The sequence below is a fragment of the Choloepus didactylus genome, chromosome 10 (assembly GCF_015220235.1).
Source record: "Choloepus didactylus isolate mChoDid1 chromosome 10, mChoDid1.pri, whole genome shotgun sequence".
NCBI classification, from domain to species: Eukaryota; Metazoa; Chordata; class Mammalia; order Pilosa; family Megalonychidae; genus Choloepus; species Choloepus didactylus.
In genome coordinates, this window is record NC_051316.1 from 83,383,553 (window position 1) to 83,408,009 (window position 24,457).

At 46.3% G+C, this 24,457-nt stretch overlaps 2 protein-coding genes across 7 annotated transcripts in view; both read right to left on the reverse strand.

Moving 5' to 3' along the window:
* Positions 1–1,174: 1,174 nt before the first annotated feature.
* Positions 1,175–19,410, reverse strand: C10H9orf24 (chromosome 10 C9orf24 homolog). The gene is made up of 7 exons (XM_037797606.1): positions 19,198–19,410; positions 6,250–6,394; positions 4,497–4,612; positions 3,438–3,513; positions 2,986–3,220; positions 1,779–1,865; positions 1,175–1,307 (listed from the first exon to the last, which is right to left on the reverse strand). Exons 1-7 carry the CDS (start codon positions 19,330–19,332, stop codon positions 1,202–1,204), a joined length of 900 nt encoding a protein of 299 aa, XP_037653534.1. The 5' UTR covers positions 19,333–19,410; the 3' UTR covers positions 1,175–1,201.
* Positions 19,411–19,869: 459 nt separating this feature from the next.
* FAM219A (family with sequence similarity 219 member A) overlaps positions 19,870–24,457 on the reverse strand; it is a 67,290-nt gene continuing 62,702 nt past the window's right edge. For 4 of the 6 annotated variants that reach the window (XM_037797824.1, XM_037797821.1, XM_037797822.1 and 1 more), the window contains exons 3-6: positions 24,271–24,373; positions 23,971–24,051; positions 23,282–23,336; positions 19,870–22,757 (exon numbers count right to left, since the gene is read on the reverse strand). In XM_037797824.1, coding sequence (XP_037653752.1) covers positions 22,599–22,757; positions 23,282–23,336; positions 23,971–24,051; positions 24,271–24,373 — 398 coding nt within the window. In that variant the 3' untranslated portion in view covers positions 19,870–22,598. The remainder of the gene's footprint in view (positions 22,758–23,281; positions 23,337–23,970; positions 24,052–24,270; positions 24,374–24,457) is intronic. The other 2 variants (XM_037797823.1, XM_037797820.1) reach the window with 1 other exon arrangement.

The following is a 24,457-nucleotide window of genomic DNA, read 5'->3' on the forward strand; positions in this document are numbered from 1 at the left end:
GGCCTCAGGCCTGCCGGGAAGTGTAGTTCTGGGGGGAGGAGCCGCCCCAGAAGGTTGGGGTTCTTGCACCTCCAGGCTGGGTTTAGGATGAGTATGAGAGGGACGCAGGGTAGGGAGTTAGGGCTGGTCCTTGGGAGTCCCTCCCCTTCAGGCTTGGACAGGTCGAAGCCGTCTCCATCTAACCTTCGCACGAGTCTTCAGTTTTTCCCACGAGGAAAAGGGGTAGCGGACCTCCGGGAGGATTTCACCTCCCAGTGCGGGGCGGGCCGGGAAAAGGACGCAAAGCCACCAGCAGGGAGGCTTAGGCTGTCGGTTCCCACCTGACTAGACCGGTGGTGTCCGAGGTGTGGGATTGGGAAGACTTCCCCTCGGTATTCTACACATCCGCCCCCCCCCCACCCCGGTTCTGACAACCTAGTCAAGCCCCTCTTTGTGGTGGCAGCCTTTAGTTAGAAAATGCCCATGCTGCGCGGAGTTGGACGTGCCCCGTCACATCCCTGCCCGGGAATTGGAGGGTGGGGAAGGGAGGGGATGCAAGACTTAGTTGTTTTTGATGGAAAAAGGAAAATACTGCAGACCCCATAGATTTCAGTACACCTTACACTACCCAGGGAAACAGGGCTTCGTTTTACAGTTTGAAAATTCTTGGTCATGAAAGCCTCCCAAATTACGTTTTGGACCTCCTGCACTTACTTGGGTGAGGGAGGGCAAAAAGGGTAATTGCACACAGAGAGGTTTTTGGCCGGCTGTGAGGGAAACCCTGGGAGCAGAGATCCAGGGCTTTGGGTGTTGAAGGATTCTGGTTCCACTGAGTTGTAGGAGGCATCCAAGTTTGGAGGGAATACTGGGGAAATGTTCACTGGAGGGTCCCCTTGGGGTGGGAGGTGGATGGACCCAGCCTGGGAGGAGTTTTACCACCTAGTTTGGGCTCTGGGAAGGGGAGGAAGACACTAGCTGGTTATAAGGCTATGGTTATGTGTCAGGAGGACCCACAGAGCCACCTGAGGAAGTACTGAGATGGCCTGATGGTGGGGGGAGCTCAGGGCAACTCAGAGAAACTCCATCTCAGTCAAGGAGGCTCGGTAGAGGTCTAGGTGATTGGGCCCTCACTGACCAGTCCTCCTTGGTAAGAACACAGGAAGCAGGCTCTTGGGGTAAAGAGTTTTATAGCTCAACCCTCTTAGCTCGGCCAGCCCGGGCTCTACCAGCAGCGGTAGTCGGGATAGGTCTCAGACACAAACTCAGGATGGACGACATAGTTGTTTCTCTGGGGACCACCAGACTTCTTGAAGTGACTTGTGTCCCATCTGTGGGGAGAGATGGGTCAGCCCTTTTGGATCTTCATTCGTCTAAGTGAACATCTGACCCCAATTCCCAATGCTGACTTTATCCCGACATTTTACCCCCTAACACTGACCCTGGGCTTCAACACTGGCCTCCTCACCTCAGGTCCTACTTCTGAGGTGATTCCCAATACCCGCTCCCTAACATTGACTTCTTATTCTTCAAGCACTGAAACCAATGCCCTGACCTCTTGACTAAGCGCCACTGGTCAATCTCTGACCCGCCAATTACAGCTTCCACGTCCTGTCTTGCGGGTAGAGGGGTGGGGGGTGTCCGTCCATTTTCTAACCTACTTTGATTTCCCCGGGGCACTAGCGCCCCCTTGTGGCACCGGCCGGTCAGTGCATCGTGGCGAACCGTTCCTATCCTAACTGGTAACTCCTGCCGCGTAAAGGGGACAGCCTCCTGTGCATGTGTGAGTGCGCAAAACTTACCTAAGGTTCAGATATGGGTAGTATGATGGCGGGGGAGTTGTAACAGCACACTGCATTCCGGATCGGTGTTCGCAGGGCGATGCACCCCTGGAGGCGGAAGCGGTGGGCAGGAAAGGATCCGGCCTTTTGATATCCGTACCACCCCCAACCCAGAGCAGGCTCCTGGGCGGCACTTCAGACGTCTACACCGTCTAGGAGATCCTTCCCTCCGGTCTCCTTGCCCTTCAAGACTCCAGTGCAGCATCACCTCCGGGAAACCCCCTGGGAGGTACCCTTCCCTATAAGGCCCCCGTCTCTGCCGCCCAGTCTGGATAGTGGAGTACCCTGGACTCTGGGAAGGGGCAGACTCCAGTCGTTGGGATACCCGCTACCTGGGATACACGCCATGGGACAGCGATTTCTCCAGTACTACCTACGAGGCTACGTTTCTGAGACCCCTGAAGTCTCAGACACTTTCCCATTCCCTCATGCCCTTAGTGAGGTCTAAGATCCATAGTCACAAACTGTATCAGCTGTACTAGCCAAGGGAGGGACGGGGGGGATCACCATGAGATTGGAGACAGAGTTTAGGACCCCCTTCCGCACAGCTCTCTAAACTGAGGCAGACATTTGGAGTTCTCCCTGGCTTGGCCCTCCCTGCTTGCCTCTAGATGCAGGGAGAATCCTGCGCGGCAGTCTGGGCTCCGAATGTGCACTCGGGACTCAGTTTCCCCCTCCGGAGGGGCGCGGGGCTTGGAGGAGGCAGGGCCGCTCTGGTAATGCAATTAGCATTTCCTTGCTTACCCGGGCAATGACCCCGCCCACCACCGACCGGAACCCGAGGCCCAGGAAGAGAGGACACTTTTCCAAAGACACCTGGCACCCAGCAGGCTAGAACCTGCGTCCCCAGAGTCGGATGTCCAGAGCCAGGTGTCGCAGATGGGACAAGGGAACGTGTTGCGTCTGGTGTGCGGGGTTACTTCTTCAAAATCTCTCCTGCAGGGCCACCAGAGCGGACACAGAAGCCAGGGTGACCTTGAGCCCAGTTCGGGAAGGACAGGGGTCGGAGACTCGGGGGAACCTTCGCGCTGTTTCTCCCGCCTCCGCGGTGGGCTCAGTCCCTGGGGCCGGAGGGCGGGGCAGGGCGAGACACTTTAAGAGGGCAGAGCCGGGCTGGAGGCGGGGCTCTGGGGCGGGACCAAACCGAAGTGGGCGGGTCCCTGCGAACCTTACAGTCGGCTGCCGGTGGCGCAGAGGCCGCAGCTGGCGTTCGGTGCACGGCGCCCCGGTGGCGTAGTAGTCCATCCCGCGTAGACAGTAGTGTCGGCCGGAGCAGGGGTTTTCGTAATCCTGAAAGGGCAGGCTGCCCGGCAGCGGGTCGACGCACCCGCATCGGGGTGCGATATGAGGCAGCGGCTGGCTCCTTGACAGCGAGTTCAGCATGTTCACCACCACCTCGCGCTCTGCACCCGAGGCTCCGAGTCCCAGAGGCCCAGAAACAGGGAGAATCGCAGGGATAGGTAGAGACAGGGTCAGAGGAAGGAAGAGACGGAGACAAAAAACAGGGACGGACAGAGACGGGGTTACAGGCTGTCTCTAGGGTCCTCGGCCTCCTCCCCGTCCCCACTCTGTCCTCCTTTTGGCCTCCCCCTACCTGTTCCCCTCCACCACCCCTGTTACCGTAGGCATTGAGCCGCTCCGGCTTCGGAGGGCACTCCAAGGGCGTTCCTCGATCTACAGTCTCCATCCCGGCTTCCTGGAAGTGGCACACGCGCTACCTTAAGCTCTGACCCAGGAAGAGCTTCTCTCTTTGTGGGGGGGATCTCCGCGAGCATCCAAACCCATCCCCAGGCCTTGCCTTCTCCCGCCATTCAGGGGCTTCCCTACCTTCTGGGCTCTGAGTGTTTGGGGTTGTCACCCGGCAACGCCTTGCTCCCTCGCCCTAGGGCGGCGCAGTAGGTGGAGGAGGTTTGGCTCTGGGCCCCTGACGACCCTCCCTCAGTGTTTGTCTTTGATCTTCTCCCTCTCTCTCTCTGTGTAGCTGACTCTGTTTAGCTGTGTCTCTGTGTCTCTCTAACAGGGGGTTTTCAGTATTGCCTGCTGCTCAGAATCACCTGGGGAACTTGTGAAAAATTCTGATTCCTGAGGAAGTTCTGATTTAAAAGGCTGCAGTTAAACAGAGGCCAGCCATCAGCCTAAGGTTAAGAACCACTGCCCTGACCTCAGATCCTCTCACATTCCCTCTCTCCTCAGGCCTGGGGCTGGGGCTGGACTCCCATCTCCTTGGAATAATCTCCTGCATCTACACTACCCCTGAGTGGCCTTGCCCCCTCTTGTTGTCCCCGTTCACATCACAAAGGAGGGGAGAGGGGAGCTGGTAGGCTCAGACCATCACCGGCCTCTGAGCCAGCCCCAGTGTTACAGGGGCTAGAACATGGTGGGAGGGGGCAGATGGCAAGGAGTGCACACCAGCTATGTCTCCCACAAAGCCTGATCACAGATTGTTGGGGGCCATGGGACCCAGTCCTCAAAGATTGGGACCCAGGGGCCCCACACAGTTACAAGGGCCTCCTGGGTTCCCATGTCTCCTAGAAAATACAAACACTAGTTTCACAAATGGAGATGAGCTCTGGAGAATTGTTGGTGGGCAAAGGATGAGGAACTAATGGTGAAATATCAGTCACTGTGGCTGGGATGGGGGTGGGGGGAGGGTGCATCTGTGCCGGGCATAGTATGTACCTTAGGCAGCCGGGGAAGGCAGGTGGTATACTTGTTCCAGCCGGCACTGTTGTAAGGTCCCGTCCTCCATGTGGCATACCGGTCACCGTACAGGTAATTTGGATTGCATTTGTCTGCTTGATCACAGGGGTGGGATATCCGTCAGTGTTACTCCTTGCTCCATCCCAGGATCTGGGACCCCCAGGTGTTTCTACTCTGGTCCCCAGCACAATGTTGACTCTCACTTATCTCTTTCAATCCAGTCCCAAACCAAGCCTAGCCCCAAACTTGTCCCAGAAACTGAAAGGCAGCCCATTTCCTACTCAAGGCAAAGGTCTGGATCCTTTGAACTGATTGCTTTTCATCCCCGCTCTCTGAATCAGCCAATCTGGAAAGAGGGCCTCCTCCCAATTCCTCCTCTCCCTAATCTTCCATATCCAAGCGTCAAGGTTTGCCTATTCCACTTCCTTAAAATCACTTGAATCTAGTCCCTCTTCTCCAGTCTCCTGTTTTTTCACCCCTGCATCTCTTTAGTACCTTAATCAGGAGCCAGTATAATGCTGTGGTCAATGGAATGGATCCTACAGACTGTCTGCCTGGATTCACATTTCAGCTTTGCCCAGTTATTGGCTATGGGCAACCTTGACCAAGTTAATTTCTTCAACTTTAATGGGAGTAATAGCAGTATCTATCTGGGCTATTATTAGGTTCAAATGAGTTAATATATGTAAAATACTTAGAACAGTGCCTGGCCCATAGAAAGCTAGTATTATTAGCTCACTTGTTTCCCTGCCTTATCTTTGAAGTCCTACAATCAAATCTCTAATAGATGGTGTGGTATAAATGAAAATCTGACCACAACACTCCCCTACCTAAAATTCTTCAAAGCCCTACCCACCCAGTCCTCTAAAATCTCAATCTGTCCTACAAGGCCCTCCATGATCCTTGTCCCTTCCACCCCCAACCCAGTCTGAAAGAATTCTTGGAGCTGTCAGTAATTAAAGATTGAAGAGTGCTATGAATTCGGTAATTAGAATTACACAAAATCTGTTTCAGTATTCAAGGGTAGGAGATACAGTCTCCGAATTTAAATTAGGTAAGGATTCATCATTACTTTATTCAACAAACCATTATGAAGCCAGGCACCGTTTTAAATGGAGGGACAAAGCTGGAATATGACAGAAGTTCTGCTCTTATGAAGTGTGCAGGGAGACAGACCATAAACACCTAGCCTAATCAGAAAGAATTTCTCATAAGGTGAGAGGGGGATGAGAAAGTAGAGACCATGAGCACAGACTATGTTTCTGAGCTGTGAAGAGGAAGAGCAAGAGAGAAATTTTAGGAAGAGATTAGAAAAGTCTTCCAGGTTGAGGGGAAAGAGGCAGAGGGATGCAGGAGAGATGGGGGAGGGGGGTTGATGGAACAGGGCTGCTAAGAAAATGGGCAGAGATGGCACCCATTATACACTTGGAAGGATTTGTTTGGGAATGGTTAATACTTTCTCCATCTCTCTAAGGATAAGACCCAGGACACTTCCAGTTTTATGGCACAGACAGGGAGTTCCCAAAAGGCAGGGCCTGGTTCTCCTCCTCCAGGGCAAGGTCAGGTGGGAGTCAGGTTGGAAGGCGGGGAGTGGCTAGGAAGAAGCCCAGGTCATGGGTGGAGATAAGGTTGATATAGAATCAGGGTGATCAGAATCCAAGTTGGGTTCAGGTTGGGGGTCATTGTTGGGAGTCACTTCTGAGGTCAGGGTTGGGTGAGGATGAGGCCCTACCTTCCTCCTGAGAAAGCCAGTACTTCTCAGGCAAGTAGGGGTGGCCTGCTATGGCATTCTTATAGCTGTAGTCTTGCACAGCACATTTGACCATCTTCTGCAGGGCATCAGGATCCACGTGGCGCTGTGAGGTCTGAGTCAGGCCCTGGGCAAGAGGAGATGGCAATAAGTGGGTTGATGCATAAATACCCCAGCCCTGATGTCCTGTTGGACCCGGGTCCAGCCTCTCTGTAGAAAGTCAACCCAGGTAGGTCTCCCACACGCAGCTCATTATGCCAGAGGGAGTCCCATGCCAGCCTTGGTCCACCCAAGGCTGGGCCTTGGCGCTAGGGCTTTCTCTGAGGGTGGTTTTCTGACTTCATTTGTGTCCTGTCCTAGACTGGAAACTCTCTGAGGGCAGAGCTGGCTCTTCCTGACCTCTTTCTTCCAGACTGCATGCTGTCTGGGAGCAGGTCTTTCTTCCAGACTGCATGCTGTCTGGGAGCAGGTCCTGGATCTTCTCCAACAGAGCAACAGACCCCTGGCACAATTTAGAGCCCCAAGAAAAGCTGTCTGCCCCTGGGGCTGGCTGTCTCATGCAGGTCTCTTGGATAGGGAAGGCTTTCTGGAAATCTGGCATGTTGGAGAAGCTGAAGGATGGAGAGGCACTTACTTTAAAATGTAATTCCCTGACTCCAACCTGACATGACTACTGTGGCTTTAACCCTGAAACCAATATTACCTTGACTCCGACCCTCACTTTGCCCTGGCCCTCACCCTATCCTGACCTTTTTCATGTGGAATCCACAGATCAAGGCCTCCCTTTGGAGCTTCCTTATCCTCAACTGAGAGCAGAATGCCAAGTTAGTTGTGGGCCCACAAGTCTCTACAGGCAGCTTTGGTGTGAACAGGCAGCTGGGTCACAGGGGTGAGATACCCGGAAAAGTCAGACACCAGAAAGAAGTTCCTCAAAATGGGCAGTGAGGTGCTGGGACAATGACCACCCTCATTTCTTCTTTATGAGCTAAAGAACAGAGCCTTCTCCTAGCCAGGGCTGGGGCCTTGCTGTTTCCATCCTGAAACTCCGCAGCTCAGGGGGTTCTGGGATCACCAGCGCACATCTGAGCTTCTGTTCTGTGGGCAGATCCTGCACAAGCACGCTCCATGTAGGTGGAGGACAGACAATCTGTAGGGGATGTGGGTACTGGGGCTGCCCAAAGATTTGGCACTTCCCCAAGTCTTACACACACACATGCACACACAGAAGTCTAATCATAACAGATCAACTCAGGCACACACACACACACATACATCCATACATACTCAGACATACCTAGTCATACACGGTCATAGATACATACAACATAAACACACTCACAGACACAAAAACAGTCATTTTGAAGAACTCACAGTCATCAGTTTTTCTGTTAGATGTTTCCATCAGGTGTCTGTAATCTTTGTCTGTTCATGAATATGAGTGGAAGATTTTAAAAAGCTCACTGAAGGTTTTGAGCTTTGGGTGGAGTTTGACAACCATGAGCATCACTGTAGAGTAATCTGGCTGGACCATTTTTTGCAAACCCTGATGTCATTATCTATAGGTCTTTCCTCTTGGGATAATCAGATTCTTCAGAAAAGACTCCTCTAATCTGGTCTGAGGGCAATGGCCTAGCTGCCAGTATTCTGAGAACCTAGTGGAGAATAGGGCTGCTAGGGGTTTTAGCATTCCGTAGATGGAGGATCACCTGTTTTCAATATGCTACCTTGCCTTCAACTGGTGTGCCCAGTCCTGAGATCCTCTCCAAAAATAAACCTGATTTTTGCTGGGATGAGGAAAGGCAGTCACCTATGGCATGGGATAGAAGAGGGGATTAGTGGGTTCAACTGCTTCTTACACAGCTTTCAAATAATCCTTCTTTTGGCCTTGGCCCATTCCCATCTTCAGAGCCAGAGAAACCAAGAAACCTACCAATTCCTATTCCTTTTGAAAATTTTGCAGATTTAAGTTGCATTATACCTTGGGTTTCCCACCTCTGGCCTTGCATTTGGCTTACTCAGATGTACTAAGTCAGTGACCTCTTATCTATCATGATTTTGAGCTTCCAACATTTGTTTGTTGTTGTCTTCTCTCCTTTCTCTCCTCCTTGTGGATTTATGTCTTAAATACCCATTTACAGCAGTTTTAGAAGGATTTTAGGTGGGAGTCAAAATACGTGTGTTCAATTTTAACCCAGAGTATTATAATCCTTTGTCAGTTACATGTTACAAGTATCTTCTCTCAGACTGTGGCTTGTATTTTCATTTTCTTTATGGTGTCTTTTGATGAACAGAAGTTCTTAATTTTAACATAGTTGAATTTATTAATATCTTCTTTCATGGTTAGCATTTTTTGTGAATTATTTAAGAAATATATCTATATTTTAGATAATGGAGATACTGTCCCATATTTTCTTTGTAAAGCTGTACATTTTTACTTTATATATTTAAGTCTTTGTCTGAAGTTGCTTTTTTGGTTTGATGTGAAGTAAGGATCAATTTTATTTTTATCCATATGGATAACCAATTGCCCCATTGAGTAGCCAGTCTATCTTTCCTCATAGGTTTGTAATGCCACCTCAAGCATTATATTATATATATATCTTTATATATATATATATATATATATATATATATATATATATATCTTTTTCCATAGCTTTACTTTCAACCATCTCTTTTGTATATTGTTTCCATCTATATGTGTATGTGTGTCTGCTTTTGGTCTAGTCTATCACATTAAATAATTCATCTATCCCTAGAGTGATACTATACTTTATTAATGTCTATAGCTTTTAATAAATATTAATATCTGATTAATACTCTCTTCTTATGGAGTATTTTAGCTGTTTCTTGGATCTTTGCTGTTCTGTATAGATTTTAGAAATAACTTGTCAAATTCTTCAAAAAGCCTTTTGGGATTTTAGTCAGAGTTGCACTGAATCTTTATGATGGTGAACTCTTCCTTTCCATGAGTATGTTATATCTCTCCATTTATTCAAGTATTTTTTAAAAAGTAGTCAATAAAATTTTATAATATTATCCATACAGTTTTGTACACTTTTTGTTAGATTTATTTCTAGTTACCTTTATTAATTTTTTTTTTTTGCTGGAAAAAAAGGTGTATTTTAAAACTTAGGTTTCCTAAATATTTGTTGTTGGTGTAAAGAAATGTGATTGCCTTTTTAATCTCATATTCAGCCAACTCTTTAAATTCTCCTATAACTTCTAATAGTTTGTAAATCCTATATACACAATTGTATCATCTGTGAATAGTGAGTTTTATTTCTTCTTTTCTTATCCATATATCTTTTCACTTTTCCTTTTCTTTATGTCCTCGGAAGGATCTCCAGTACAATGTAGAATAGAAGCAGTGATAATGAACTTCTTTGCATCATGAATGAGTATTGAACTTTAGCAGCTACTATTTCTGCATCTTTTTTCAAGTATCTTTTAATGATATACCATAAAATTCACCTGTTTGAGAGTACAATTCAAGGATTCTTAGTAAGTTTACAGAGTTGTGCAACTATTACCACAATCCGGTTGTAGAACATTTCTATCACTCCAAAAAGATCTCTCATACCCTGTTTATTTCTGAATATGTTGAAGTCAATTTGTCATTTATTCCTTGAATCTGTTAATGTGATGAATGACATTTACAGATTTTTCCTACTGTTAAACCATCCTTGCATTTCTGGAATAAATATAACATAACCATAATGAATTATATTCATGAATTATCTTTTTATACACTACTGGATACAGTTTGTTAATATTTTATTTAGAATGTTGCCATCTGTGTTTATGAGTGAATTGGCCTGTAATTTTGTCTTACATTGTCTTGATTTGTTTTGTGTCAGTTTTACCGGCTTCATGGAATGAATTGGGAAGCACCCTCTTTTTCTCTATTCTCCATTCGGTAAACATTTGAAGGAACACACCTGTGTAATTATCTATGCTGGGTGTTTTCTTTGTAAGAAGTTTAAAAATTACTCATATGATTTCTTTAATTATTATAAGACCATTCAGATTTACTAAGTTTTTAAAAACTGTTTTTGCCAAGTTATAGTTTTCTAGGATTTGTCCATTTTTGTATAAGCTTTCAATTTTATTATCATGTAGTTGTTGAAAACATTCTCTATCTTTTTATTTTCTGCTAGATACTTGGTTATGACCCTTCTTTCATTTATTTTCCCCTCCTCTCTTTCTTGATTAATTTCTCCAGAGGTTTGTTTAATTTGTGAGTCTTTTCAAAGAACTAACTTTTGACTTTGTTGATCCTGTGGAGTCTTTGTTTCCTAGTTTTAAAATTTGTTCTTATTTTTATTTTCTCTTCTACTTTTTCCCCCACTTACTCTCCTTATCTCCCTGATTTCCTAAGTTTAATGCTCATCCCATTAATGTTTTGCTGTTTTCTTTTCCAAGACAGGCATTAAGCCCACAGGCTTTCCTTTAAGTACAATTTTTGTTGTACCCCACAAGTTTTGATATACATTCTTTTCAGTTCTGCGTAATTTTCCATTTCTGTTTTGATTTTTTCTTTGGCCCATTATTTAGAATGGTGTTTTTGTTGTATTTTGTCTTCATATTCATGAGGATTTTTCTTACCTTTTTGTTGTTGATCTGTAATTTAATTGTATTGAGGTTAGAGACTATAGTTTGTATGACAGTCTTTGAATTCTGTTAAGGTTTGTTTTATGACCTGGTACTTGGTCAGTTTTTGTAGTGTTCCTGTATGCTTGAATCTGTGGTTGTTCTGTTCAGGGTTCTATTTATGTTCAATAAATCAAGGTTATTGATTGTATTTTCAAGTGTTTTCGATCTTTGCTTTTTTTTTTTTTTCTTTGTGACCTATCATTAATTGGGTGTGTTAAAATCTAATATGGTGGATTTTGTCAATTTCTCCTTCTAGCAATTTTTTTTTAGATCAGCACAAGTTTAGAATTACATCTTCCTGATAAATTGAAACTTTTTGTTTCATTTACATAGTAATTCATCTAAAAATGCATGTACATGTGGGGTATGTATACATATTTGCTTAATCTTAAAGTCTCTTTTGTCTATTTTTTATTAGCTATCTCAGGTTTTTGTTATTATCTGTTATCAGTCAGGGCTGGATCAGAGAAGCAGAACTACTATGAGTGACATAGCATAAAGGATTTGTTGTAGGGATTTGACTTTTCACAGTTGTGGAACTGGTTAAGCACTCTATGTAAGGCTGTTTTGCATCTATTATTGAGCCTGAAGTCCTCTAGGTCAGTTGGCTGTCAGGAAGAAGAATTGGGCATGAAATGGGGAAAGGCAAGGACAAAATGGAACTCATGAGGGCAAACTAGAACCCACATCTGTCTCATTGCCTCTAACCTTGATGATATGGATGACCTTCAGGGGAAGCTAGTACCATTCGCCATGGAGCTGGCACAAGACCAAGAGAGATTGAAGGAGGAGATCCAGCTAGAGCTGAAGAAGCTGTGGCCAGATGCTGCCCTATGCCAATAAGGTGAAATAGCAGATCAGCAACAACGTGCTCAAGCTGCCACAGTCTCTTTCTGGTGCCCTCCATCAACTTTCAGAATATAAAAATGAGTCCTCCTTCATTTGTGCCTTCCAAATCTCCTGCTGATTTCTCTCCTGGCTAACTCCAATCAAGAACCACTTGGGGAAAGAAATTTGGGAAGTGTATTTCCAACTTGCTGACAGTACAAAACCACAATATCTTATACCCTCTCTAGAACAAAATGAGGATCTCAGAAACACCTTGTCTATGAGTCTCCTTCCAACTTACATCCTGTTGTTTTTCAATATTTTAGTTCTTTGTTTGCACTTTACAAATTAAAAATTGTAATTATTTTATATAGACAATGTTTGCTTACATTTACCCCATGTTTACCAGTTGTTAATTCATCATTCTTTCTTGCATCTCAGACCTTCCTTCTGTGATCATTTTCCTTCTTCCCAAAGTATATCAATTAGAAATTCCTTTATTATAGGTCTGGTGATGGCAAACATTTCAGTTTTTGTTTGCCTGTAAACATCTATCTCTCCTTTGTTCTTGAAAGGGTGAAATTTTGAAAATATTTTCTCTCTGCCTGCTTTTAAGAACATTTCTTAAGCTGGTGTTCTGCAGTTTTACTGTGAGGTATCTAAATATGGAATGTCTTTTGTTCTGTATCTCTGGATTCATTTCTTTCATCAGTTCTGGAAAATTCTAAAGCTTTCTCTCTTCAAATAATTCCTTGTCTTCTTGTTATTCTTTCCTTCTGGGACTCCAATTAGAAGTATGTTAGATATTCTTATTCTGTCTTTATATTGCTTAATGTTTCTTTCATAGTTTCCATTTCTTTTTTTCTCTGTGCTGCATTCTGAGAAATTTTTTTAATCTATCTTTCATTTCACTGACACTCTTCAGCTGATTCTAATCTGCCATTTACCCAACTGAGTTTTTCGTTTTAACAAATACATTTTTTCATTTCTAAAATTTCTATTCAGTTCTTTTTTACATTTGCCATTTTTTATAATCTCTTGTTGCTTGCTTATTTTGATGATTTCACATTTTATTTTTATAAGGTCATAATAATTATTTTGTATTCTTTATTAATTCAATACTTAAAGTCCTTGAGGGTTTAAACCTGTCATTTTATTTCTGCTGACTCTTCCCTTGTGCTGGTTTGTTTCCTTGTATCTCTTATTATGAGCTCACAGTTGATTGACCTTAATCTGAAGGATATCTGGAAACCCACACCAAGGATGCTTTCTACCTGAGAAGATATACATTGTCTCATTGGACATGGGGGTGGGAGGGTGTGGAGGTGGATGGTGAGGAATGGCAGGGAGCCCAGGGATCACTATTAACCTGGGACTACTTTGGCCCCTTCTGGTTCAGTTTAAAATTTAAACTCCTGCTGATATTGGCATTGGTCCTCAGGACAATCCTGCCCACTCACCTCCATGAGAATCCAAAAGAGAACAAAAACTGATTTTTATGCAGGGTATAGTTGTTTTGAAGCAGGAGAATGCTTCAGTTTCTAGACCACCAGACTTTCCTTCATTCTTTTTTTTTTTTACATTTTATTTTGAAATAAATTCAAAGTTACAGGAACAGTTGCAAAAACAATACAAACCCCATACACAGAACTCCAGCATTCCCTGACCCCCCCCATACCCCGATCAACTAACTTTAACATGTTGTCACACCTCTATTTCTTTACCTGCCTCCCTGCCTCCCTCCCTCTCTCCCTATCTATCATCCATCATCTATTGCTCTGTCTTCTGAACATGAGAGCTAGCTGCACACATCCTTGAACAAACACTATAATTCACATATACAATTCCCATGAACAAGAACATTCTTTTATGCAATCCCATTAAGCGCAGCTAAGAAGTACAAGAGACTCAACAATGATACAAAGCTTACATTCTTTATTTCCTTTTCCTTATTCCTCAACTGTGTCCCTTTGAGCCTCCTGTCCTCCATCCTCAGATCCCATCCAGGGTCAACCTTGGCATTCAATTGTCATCTATTTAGACTGTTTTTTTTCTTTTTTTTTCTCAATTGTGGAAACATATATACAGCCTGAATCTTCCCATTCCACCCCCTCCCTAGCATTCCATTAGTGGGATTAATCACATTTAGAATGTTGTAATGTGATCACCTTCCCACCATCCATTACTGGAAATTTCCCTTCACCTCAAACAACAACCCTACACTCATTTCTTAACTCCCCATTGCCCCTTCCCCCATTTCTCTTAACCCAGACTACTTTTCATCTCTATGGTCATATTCTCTGATAATTTCTTTGTGTTTACTGTGGGGCTTAAAATTAAACTCTTAAATCCATAACAATCTTGTTTTTCTTTGATACCAACTTAATTTCAATAGGACACATAAACTATATACCTATACTCCTCCATTCCCCCACCTTTATATAGTTCTTGTCAAAAATTACATATTTTACATTGAGTTCAAAACCACTGATTTGTCATTAGAGTTTGTGTATTTTATATCATGTAGGAAGTAAATAGTGGAGTTACAATTAAAAAATTATTGACTTCTATTTGTACTCCATTGTGGTTGGAGAATGTGCTTTGAGTATATTCAATTTTTTTCTTAATTTATTGAAGCTTGTTTTATGTCCCAGTTTATGGTCCCTTCTGGAGAAAGATCCGTGATCACTAGAGAAAAATGAGTGTCCTGGTGATTTGGGATGTAAGATTCTATATATGTCTGTTAAAATTCTCTCTATCTCTGTCTCCTTTCTTTGTTTCTCTGTTGGTAGGGCTCCCTTTAGTATCTGAAGTAGGGCAGGTCTTTTATTGACAAACTCTCAGCATTTGTTTGTGAAAAATTTAAGCTCTCCCTCAAATTTGAAGGAGAGTTTTGCTGGATAAAGCATTCTTGGTTGGAAATTTTTCTCTCTCAGAATTTTAAATATGTCATGCCACTGCCTTCTTGCCTCCATGGTGGCCGCCGAGTAGTCACAACTTAGTATTATGTTGTTTCCTTTGTATGTGGTGAATTGGTTTTCTCTTGCTGCTTTCAGAACTTGCTCCTTCTCTTCAGTATTTGACAGTCTGATCAGAATATGTTTTGGAGTGGGTTTATTTGGATTTATTTTATTTGGAGTTCACTGGGCATCTATGCTTTGTGTATTTATATTGTGTAGAAGGTTGGGGAAGTTTTCCCCAACAATTTCTTTGAATACTCTTTCTAGACCTTTACCCTTCTCTTCCCCTTCTGGGACCCCAATGAGTCTTAAATTTGGACGTTTTATTTTATCTATCATATCCCTGAGATCCTTTTCGATTTTTTCAATTTTTTTCTCCATTCTTTCTTTTGTTCTTTCATTTTCTGTTCTGTGGACTTCTAGGACACTGAGTCGTTGTTCAACTCCCTCTAATCTTGTATTATGAGTATCCAGAGTCTTTTTAATTTGGCCAACAGTTTCTTTTATTTCCATAAGATCTTCTATTTTTTTATTTAGTCTTGCAATTTCTTCTTTATGCTCTTCTAGGGTCTTCTTTATGTCCCTTTTATCCTGTTACATGGTCTTCTTCATATCTTTTATATCCTGTGCCATGTTTTCATTCCTTGCTTGTGATTGTTTGATTAATTGTGCCAAGTACTGTGTCTCTTCTGATATTCTGATCTGGGTGTTCGGGATCAGGTTCTCCATATCATCTGGTTTTATCATATGCATTAAGATTTTCTGTTGTTTTTGGCCTCTTGGCATTTGCTTTGCTTGATAGGGTTCTTTCAAGTTGTAAAAAAAATATATATATATACCAATCTACTTTTTCAGAAATACAAGTTGGTGGCGTACACTTTCTCCAACTAACCAGCAGATGGCGTCTGCGAGTCACCTATACCCCTCAAGTCAGTCCTCCCCAACTCTGTCTCTGTGATGTGTGGGGAAATGATTTTTGTGGGGTTCAGTTGGTGAACTCAGTTTGGGTTTGTTATTGGAGCTGTCCGCCCTGAACATGGTGCATGTGTCTGGGTGGTCAGGGAGGCAGGGCCACTTTAATATTCAAACCTCCCAGGTGTTCCCGGAGATTCAAGGCTGTTGCAAGAGTCTAAGCCTTCATTTCAGTTTTGCCCCAGCTTTTCTCTGTCGCTGACCCACAAACCACCAGCATTGATGTAGCATCCCTGGGTTTTCCGAGCGGGCCCCCCTTCTCAGCTGTGATCTTCCAGGACCTCTGCTGAGGGAAGGCTGTGCTACATCACTAGTGCATGTCATCCCTCAAGGGAAGCCCTGGGCCGCCAGGCCATGCAGGGACACTCTCTGCCTGATGCAAAGATTAGCCTATAATTCTCGACTGGTATAAGTTCTGAATGAAAGGCAGGTAGTAGAGCTGGGCCCCACCCCTTTCCTCTTAGAGAAGATAGACATCCTAGGGGGAGATCATTAGCACTTCAGTGGTCTCTCTCTGCCTGTGCTAATCCCTTGTCTGTGTCACAGAACTGGGAACTGAAAATGGCCGAGGCTTTCTCCACTGAGTTGAAAAAGGAACAGAGCTAGTCCGAGGTGACCCTCCGGCTCTCCAAGGTCAGTTGTCACCCATAGCCTCTGTCTACTTGTTGGGGATTTGTACCTCATAGTGAGCAGTTCACACTCGCTAATTAAAACCCCAGTTGGAGCTCAGTTGAGCTATATTCGCTTGCTGGGAGAACGCTTCTCTCTGGCACCATGAGGCTTTGTAGCTCAGGCTGTAGGGGAGGGGTGTCCCAATCTGGATCTGCAGTTCTTACTTACAGATTTTATGCTGTGATCTCAGGCATTCCTCCCAATTCAGGTTGGTGTATGATGAGTGGACGATCACATCTGTCCCCCTGCAGTTATTCCGGATTATTTACTAGTTGTTTCTGTTTTTTTCTAGTTGTTCCAGGGGGACTACTTAGCTTCCACTCCTCTCTATGTCACCACCTTAGATCCTCTCCTTTTCTTCATTCTTAATCCTACTGCTATCTGGCTTTCATTCCTCTCCACTCACTGAAGGTATTCTGGCCAGTTTACCAAGGGTTACTGTGTCCAAGAGATCCCTTTAGTCTGCAACACTGGACAACACTGACCTTTGTCTAAGAATGCTTTCTTTATTGATTTCTCTTTGATTTTCCTATCTTGTTGGCCATATTTCTCTGCCTCCTTTTAGGGTCTTATTCCTCTACCTACCTATTACTTTTTTTATTTTTTATTTATTTTTTTACCCATTACTTTTTAAATTTTGATATTCCTCAGACATTTCTCACTCTTTTTTGACAATCTCATCCACTTCTATGTCTTCAGCCACAACCTATATGTTGATGTCCAAAACTTATCTGTACCTCAGATCTCTTTCCTTTGCTTCAGACAAGTATATCCAACTACCAGCCAGACAGCATTTCCTGAATGTCTTCAGAATATTTCTGACCCAGAATGAAATCCAAATCTCTCTCTAATCTGCTATAACAAATCTCAGTTTGTAGCACTACTGTTCTTCCAGTTGCCAGAGCCAAAACCCAGGACTCATCTTAATCTCTCCCTTCTTCTTTATATCCAGATAGTGGCCAAGATCTGTTGATCTACCTCTTAAAATTCTCTCCTATTGGGTTTGGAAAAGCAGGCATTCTCATATTTTGCTGGTGGGGGTGTAAATTGTTACAACCCTTATATACAGCAATTTGAGGTGTATTTCAAAAGTTTAAAAATGTGTCTATCCTAAGGGAACACTCAGGGATGTGTACAAAGCTATATGTACAAGAATGATTATACTAACAAAATTTTATAAATAATCTAAATTTTCAATAACATAAGATTCCTTAAATACATGATGGTACATTCATGAGATGGAATACTATGCGGCCATCAAAATTGCATTATAGAATATCTTTAACACTGGAAAATGTATCTGATATATGGCTATGTAAAATGTGCAGGATTCCAAATATTAGTGTAATATGACATCATTAAAAAAAAAACTTGCCTCCTAAAAGAGCAATAAAATATTAAAGTAGTTATTTTGGGTAATATGATTATGGATCGTCCCCTTTTGTGCGTTTCTGAATTATTCCCATTTTCTGCATTGAACATGTATTCATTTTGTAATTAGAAAAAATATATTATTTTTAAGTTTCTCTCCTATTAAACAAATTCCCTTTTTCACTGCCACAGTCTCTCCTCATCTCCCTCTGACATCCTCTTCCTCACCCTTTCCCACCTCAGGCTCCCTGCTCTTATCCATTTCCCCACCAGTCCCCTGACACGGTGGCCAGAGTAGCCTAATCCACAATCCAGCCATGACACTCCTGGGCTCAAAAAAACCTGGAGCATCGTGTCCGTACTCCTCAGCCAGGACTGAGAGGCCCTTTGTGGTCTGCAGACTCTGCTGTCACAACAGTTCTCCATTCATGGTGGGTCCTTGTGCCCCAGGCTGCCTTACCTCAGGACTCTCTTCTGCTCCTCCCCCTGGATCACTCGGTAGACCTGCCCTTCAGGTCCTGGGGATGCTTTTCCCTTTCTGGGTCGTGAATCAGCATGTGCCTCATCTGGTGCATGCTCTACACTGGGCAGCCCCACCTTGTTCACTTGTTTGCTGAAAGCTCCTTGAAGTCAGGGTCTGGCACTTCAGTTTTTGTATCATGGGTGCCCACATTGTGCCTGGCATGTATAGGTACCCAGCAAAGTTTTGCTGGTTGATACACACATATCAATTCCCTTAGGCAGAGTCATTTTTAGGCACACAGATCCCCTCTCCCTTTTGTGAAAGTTGCACAGACCCGCTTGGTCACAAATCTTCAAGCACAGACACATGCAGAAAGTCAGCAACACACACGCATAAAGACAGGCTTAATTGTATGTGAATATATCTCAATAAAAATGAATTATATAAAATAAAATAAAATAAAGCAATGGCAACTCCAAAATGAATGAATGAATGAATAAATAAATAAATACAGGCTTATAAGACATTTTCTGGCATATCCCATAGAAACACACCATGGGTCCTGCCTTAGGGTCTTTGCACTTTCTGATCACGCTGCTCAGAACCCTATTTCAGCTTTTCACATGGCTAGTTCTCTCTTTCCAGGCTCAGCTCAATATCACCATAAGAGGCTTCTATGTTTTCCCTATATAAGTAGCTTTCCTTGGTTATTTCCATTTCCATTGCCTTGTTTATTTTCTTTACACCATTCTGGGCAATTTATAAAAATCTTGTTTATTTCTTGTTTCTTATCTCTCTCCCCATCTCTCACCCTGATGTAACTCCATGAAGGCAGGATCTTGTGCTATTTTATTTATCATTGTAAATTCTGTGCTTAGGCAAATGAATAAAACACACAAAGTAAAAAACTATAAATAATTACACACATATATTGTCAGCCACACATCACCAATCACCCAGACACTCATGGCCATACACTGTCTGCCCCACCCTCACCCCTCCACTTACCGGCGTCACAAACCTGTTGGCCTCCCAGGCCCACAGAGGTGGGTCCTTATAGACCTCCTTGATGGAGGTAGGAGCCCTGTAGGAGTCAGTGTAGGTGCTGATGGGGGTCTTGGTCTTACGAGAGAAGAGGAACATGGTGGTGTCTAGGGGATGCCTTGGTGGGGTCTACCTACCAAGGGCTCTTGCTAGACATCAGTCACTACTCCCTCCCCTAGGTAGCCCACACCTCCAGCCTGAGGGGTGCCCCTAGTGGCTGTGACCCCCTCCTGTGGGAGATCCCTCACCTTTCCTTCCCTACAGCCTTCCTGCTCCCACCTCACCTGGCCTCCCCCTCCAGGATGGGCACTGCCCATTATGATATCACCTGGCTAAGCCTCATCCCCGGGGAAGTGAGGAGGCCCAATTCCCTTCCTCCACCCTGGCCACTTCCTACCTGAGGCCCAAAAAAAAGAGCACAACTTCCAAGAGTTCAGAGAGTCCCTGAAAACATTGTAGGACAAGCTTCTCACTTCATTGAAGAGAAGACGGGTTCAGAGGGGGCAGGTGACTTGCCCAGGCCCTGACTTGGGAACCACGGATGGAGGTAAAGTGAAATGTGCACTCAGAGGATCAGTTCTCTCCCTTTTCCAGCCCACCTGCCCTTTGCCCACACCACAGGGAGGGAGCTGAGGCTGTTTGTTTGATGCTTTTAATATCATTATTTGTGTTACACGATACACAACCAAGGATGATGGGCAATACTGCAATGGAAATGTTAAAAAAAAATATTATACACGGCTCATGTCTTCCATACACCTTCCTGGAAATAAATTAGTGAGCACGGAGAAAACTGGCTGTGTGGCAGCCACAGTTGAGGGAGTGTTAAGGCAGTATCTACAAGGGGGAAGAGTAGCAGGACAGCAAGCTAAGGCCTTAACTCTTCCCTTCCAATTCCCCAGACAGGGAAGAAGGAAACCATGCATTCTTCCTAGACCTAGAAGCTATCATCTGCCAGCTCCCTATATCTCCGCGCCATGCGTACAATGCTTCAGTCCAAAGCTCTTGCCTGCCAGGGATCTAGGTATGTCCTGTGGGGAGGGAACTTTTCCCCAGTTCCTCAGGGCCAAAGGGGTTGGGCAACTGGCCACAGTCACACAGCAAGTCAGCAACAAAAGCAGCAGTCTAATTGAGCCCTGGTGGAGGCTCTGCTCGAAAAAGAGGAGGTACCCATGTTCTAGAAGGGTGAGTCAAGGATCCTGGGGTGGTAGGAGTGGGAGGCCTGGCTTTGGGGTCCAGACAACAAGGATGGGGATTGTGACCAGGTGGGGGAGATGGGCTTAGATGGGGGCCAGTATGGGCCTTGTGGGCCCTGCAGGTGCCTTCTCTTTCCTTGCCTCCTTTCGACATTTTCTCATCATCTAACTAGGGTCTCTGTACTAGAAGAGCTAAGGGTAGGTAGGGGGAGTAGGGAGTAGAGAGCTACTCCCCAACACTAACTAGTTGGCAGCTACTGGGTGTGGTGCAGAGACAGGTGCTGCCCTTTCTAAACCAGCAGCCTCACTCCCTCCTCTCACTATGCCCTGTTCCAGCTCCTACCACCCAGGACAGGCACCTAGAGCGTGGGCTGTGGGTGTGTTCATTGCATGCTTACAGCCTGTGAGTGGTATGCGTGAGAGTGGATACACCAACAGCATGGAGGAATGGGGGTGGGCACCTTGGCCCTGGGATATGGAGTTTGTGGGGCACAGGTGCTTTCATTTTTCTTCACATGGAGGCAGGTCTATATTGCCCAGCCCAGGGGAGGGCCCTGATCACCTCCTCCCTCTTCTTTTTCATCCTCAGCTTTCCTGCCCCCACTCCCGCCCCAGCAAGAGAGCAACAGCAGCAAAAGTGGCAGTGCACACATTCTGACCCACAGATGCCCCAAACAGCTGCACATGCAATAGACAGACCCCAGCTCCACATATTCACACACACACACACGCGCCCAAACAGATCCACATGTCCTCAGACAGACACAGGTCCTCATAGGAACTGCCCCCTTCCCTTTCCACACAGACACACAAACTCAGGGAGCCTCCAGGAGTACTCAAAGACACAGAGACCTCTCCACACACCTCCACAGAAATTCCTACAAAAAAATTCTTTCAGGTATGAAGGGACTTTAAAATAACTGTAGCTGCTGTTCTTTTTACAGTTGAGGAAACCGAAGCCCAGAGAAATCAAGTGGCTTGTTGAAGAACCCAGGGAGTGTCAGAGCTAGAAGCAGAACCCAGGTTTCTGACTTCCAGTCTGGGGCTCTCAGTCCACTTAACTGCTAAGCGGCCTCTCATACTGTTAACAGACCCCACAGATGCTCCCCCACGATGGACACTCACTTCCATGACAGAAATAGACACGTACCACTATGGACACCTGGCCCAACACAGAGACACAGAAACACACCCTGACAGCTCCAGGCACCCACACATTCTGCCAGGCCCTTCCTACCATACACATGCAGCTGCTCAGCCCCATGGATTCTCCTAAACTTCCTAGAAGATTATTACAGGGAACCAGTCTCTGGAATCTTGGGCTGAGGTAGGATGGGAATGCGGCATGTGAGGCCAGCCTTATCCCCTGCTTCCAATCTGCAACAGCGACCAGTGACCAGGAGAGGAGGCAGAAAAAAGAGTTGGTGGGGACTGGGAGGGAGTCAGAAAGATGCACTGGTTATGGGTGAGTGAGGACAGATCATACCACTCCAAACCCTGGCTGTCTCCAAGGTCCACCCTCCCCATCCCCCCAACCCAGGGAGCAAGGAAAGGGGTGAATGGAGCAAACAGAAGGGAGAAGACATTGATCTGGTGGATTGGAGGGGTGGGCAATATCCTGCTGGGCTTCCCATCTGGAGATGAGGGGAAAATGCAAATAGGAACATAGGCAGGTAGGGAGTGTGTGGAGAAGCTCTGAGAAGTTGGGCCAGTCCCCACGACCCTGGGCCTTCCTCCCTCCAAGACCCTTTGCTTGTCAGGCTGGGGCTGGGGGTTTCATGTTTTCGCTGTGGTGGGGCCAGGCCCTTGACTTTATGATCCCTCCCCTCACTCATTACCATTGGCCTCTCAGTCGTCCAGGCCCTCCTTTCCCCCCTACCAGACTGTAGCCTTTAGGGCGGGGTGTTAGGTGAGTTCCCCAAGTAACTTAGCCCACGCCCCTCTTCAGCCCCCGGGGTGGAGAGGGACCCGGTTTTGGTTTCTCCGGCTCCATGAACACACAGAGGTACACGTCCTACCATAGGAGGAAGCAATGACTGTTACAAGGTTGGCGGCTGCAGGGGACGCGGGGCCGGGGGCAGGCAGACGAGGTGGGGAGGGGTCAGCCCCTGCCCCGCCCAGCCCGGCCCTCATCGGCTTTGCCCCGAGCGGCCGCGGGGGCCCCGCCGGCTACTGAATGTGGCAGGCGGTGGAGGACGTGGCCTGGCAGCACATGCAGGTGGGGTTCACGGACTTGGGAGGGATGAGGTCTAGGTCCTCGTCGTCGGGGATCTCATCTAACCGGTAGCCGTCCTTCAGCAGCTGGATGTTCAAATCTTGGTTGATCTGCTGTAGACAAAGGGGCGAGGGGTCAGGCGCTCGGCGGCCCGGACGCCCCACCTGTAGCCTAGGTTGCAACTCCAGCCCATCCGCATCCCGCCCAAGGCCCGCTGCCACAGGTCAGCCCCGTCCCGTCGGAGGTCTCTCTGCAACCCCAGGATTCGCCCCCTTCTAGGTCCCACCCTCAGCTGTCTTCACTGGGGCCCCGCTCTAATTCAGACCCCTCTCCTCTCTAAGGTCACCTCACCTCAGTTCTGCTAGTGTTGGGGCCCTGGCCCTATCTCAGGCCCTACTCATAACGTGTCGCTTGTATTTCACACTCCATCCTATGGAATAGCCCCGCTGCCATCTCAAGCCGCAGCCCTTTCCCTGGGATCTCCCTCCTTCCTGCCTCTATCCTACTGCAGGTCCCGCCCCACCTTAGGCCCCGCCCCCACGCGGGGCCCCGCCCATCTTTGCTTGTTCCTCCTTCTTGATAGAGGTGGGGTCCCTTAGGGTGTGTCTTAGGGCGGGAAAGAGCCCTGGGGCCTCACCTCAGCGGAGGAGTAGCCAGAGGAGGAATATCTGGACATGTCAAAGTCATCATCGCTGCGGTGGAGGAAGGAGGGCACAGAGGAAGTCGTTCAGGGAAATTAAATAGAAAACTGCCCCTATGCTACCCTCCATCATCAATACTCCACCTCACCCCACAACAGCACCATCTAAATAAAAAATGTGCGAATGCAATTTTAAAACTAGGTTACTTATCCCACCCTTCTGAATAAATTGCCACCGTTCACCTCCTTAGAAGGGGCTTAACCCCCTTAGAGCTGCTACTTCCTCCACCTCTATCCCTCCCCTCTTTTTCCCAGGCTCTATGGTCCTGGATTGTTGAGTTTTCCCAAAGTCCAAGTCTAGCCACATGTGATTCCAGCAGAAGGGCTCCTCTCAGAGGAGGGAACACACTTAACATGGCATCCTGCTGTTCAGAGACAACACTGGGGCCATTCTAAGGGCAGCCCTTGGGTCAGCTCCCCCAGGACAGAAGCAGACAGGGCCAGCTCCCTTTCCTCTCTCTTGCCCCATCCCCAGGTAAAAAATTCCATTCCTTGAAGGATTCACCCTTGGAGAGTTCCTGGCTGTCTGAGGAACACTCCACTTCTGACAATACAGCAGGTGTGGCCTGTCCAGCCCACTTGCACTCATACAGATTCCTGTGGCTTGCCTGGGCCCCTGTACACACCTGTCCGTGTCAAGGGCTACCAGTGGCTTCTCGTCTGGGCTCTGGTCAAGTGAGGAGTAGCCTTTATTGGGGACAACCAGCCTGGATGGAGAAATTTAGGGGTTTAAGTGGCAGCTGGAGCACACAAGCCTGGTAGGGGACTGGGTTGGGCCCCCTTCCCCCCTCCCCTCCTTGGATCCAGTTGAGGCTCTCTCCTCTTGAAGAGGAGCTGGGCTTGAGGAGGGAGGAAAGAGGGAAGGTCAGGACCAGCAGAGATAAGTGCTGGCTGGCAGCATCCACATGGGGCAGAGGGGCCTCTACCTTGTCCGGGCCATGACATTGTTCTTCTTGGGTTGCTGGTTGACGGGGCTACCCATGCTGCCGTTCTTCAGGGAGCCTTTCCGGGCCAGCTCCCGCTGCTTCTCTGCAGGGGAACATGGGAAGGAAGCTGTGTCCTGCCTCCCAGGGCCACCCTATTTTACTCCTCAGGGCAGCCTGTTCTAACATC

Bases quoted from the DNA above. Each gene is read 5' to 3' on its own strand.
- C10H9orf24 (XM_037797606.1), bottom strand. From the start codon at position 19,332: ATGTTCCTCTTCTCTCGTAAGACCAAGACCCCCATCAGCACCTACACT. The intron at 4,613-6,249 runs GTAGGGCCTCAT...CCTGTGATCAAG, and splicing joins CTGGCTTTCTCAGGAGGAAG to CAGACAAATGCAATCCAAAT. The intron at 3,514-4,496 runs GTACATACTATG...TGCCACTTCCAG, and splicing joins GCCTTCCCCGGCTGCCTAAG to GAAGCCGGGATGGAGACTGT.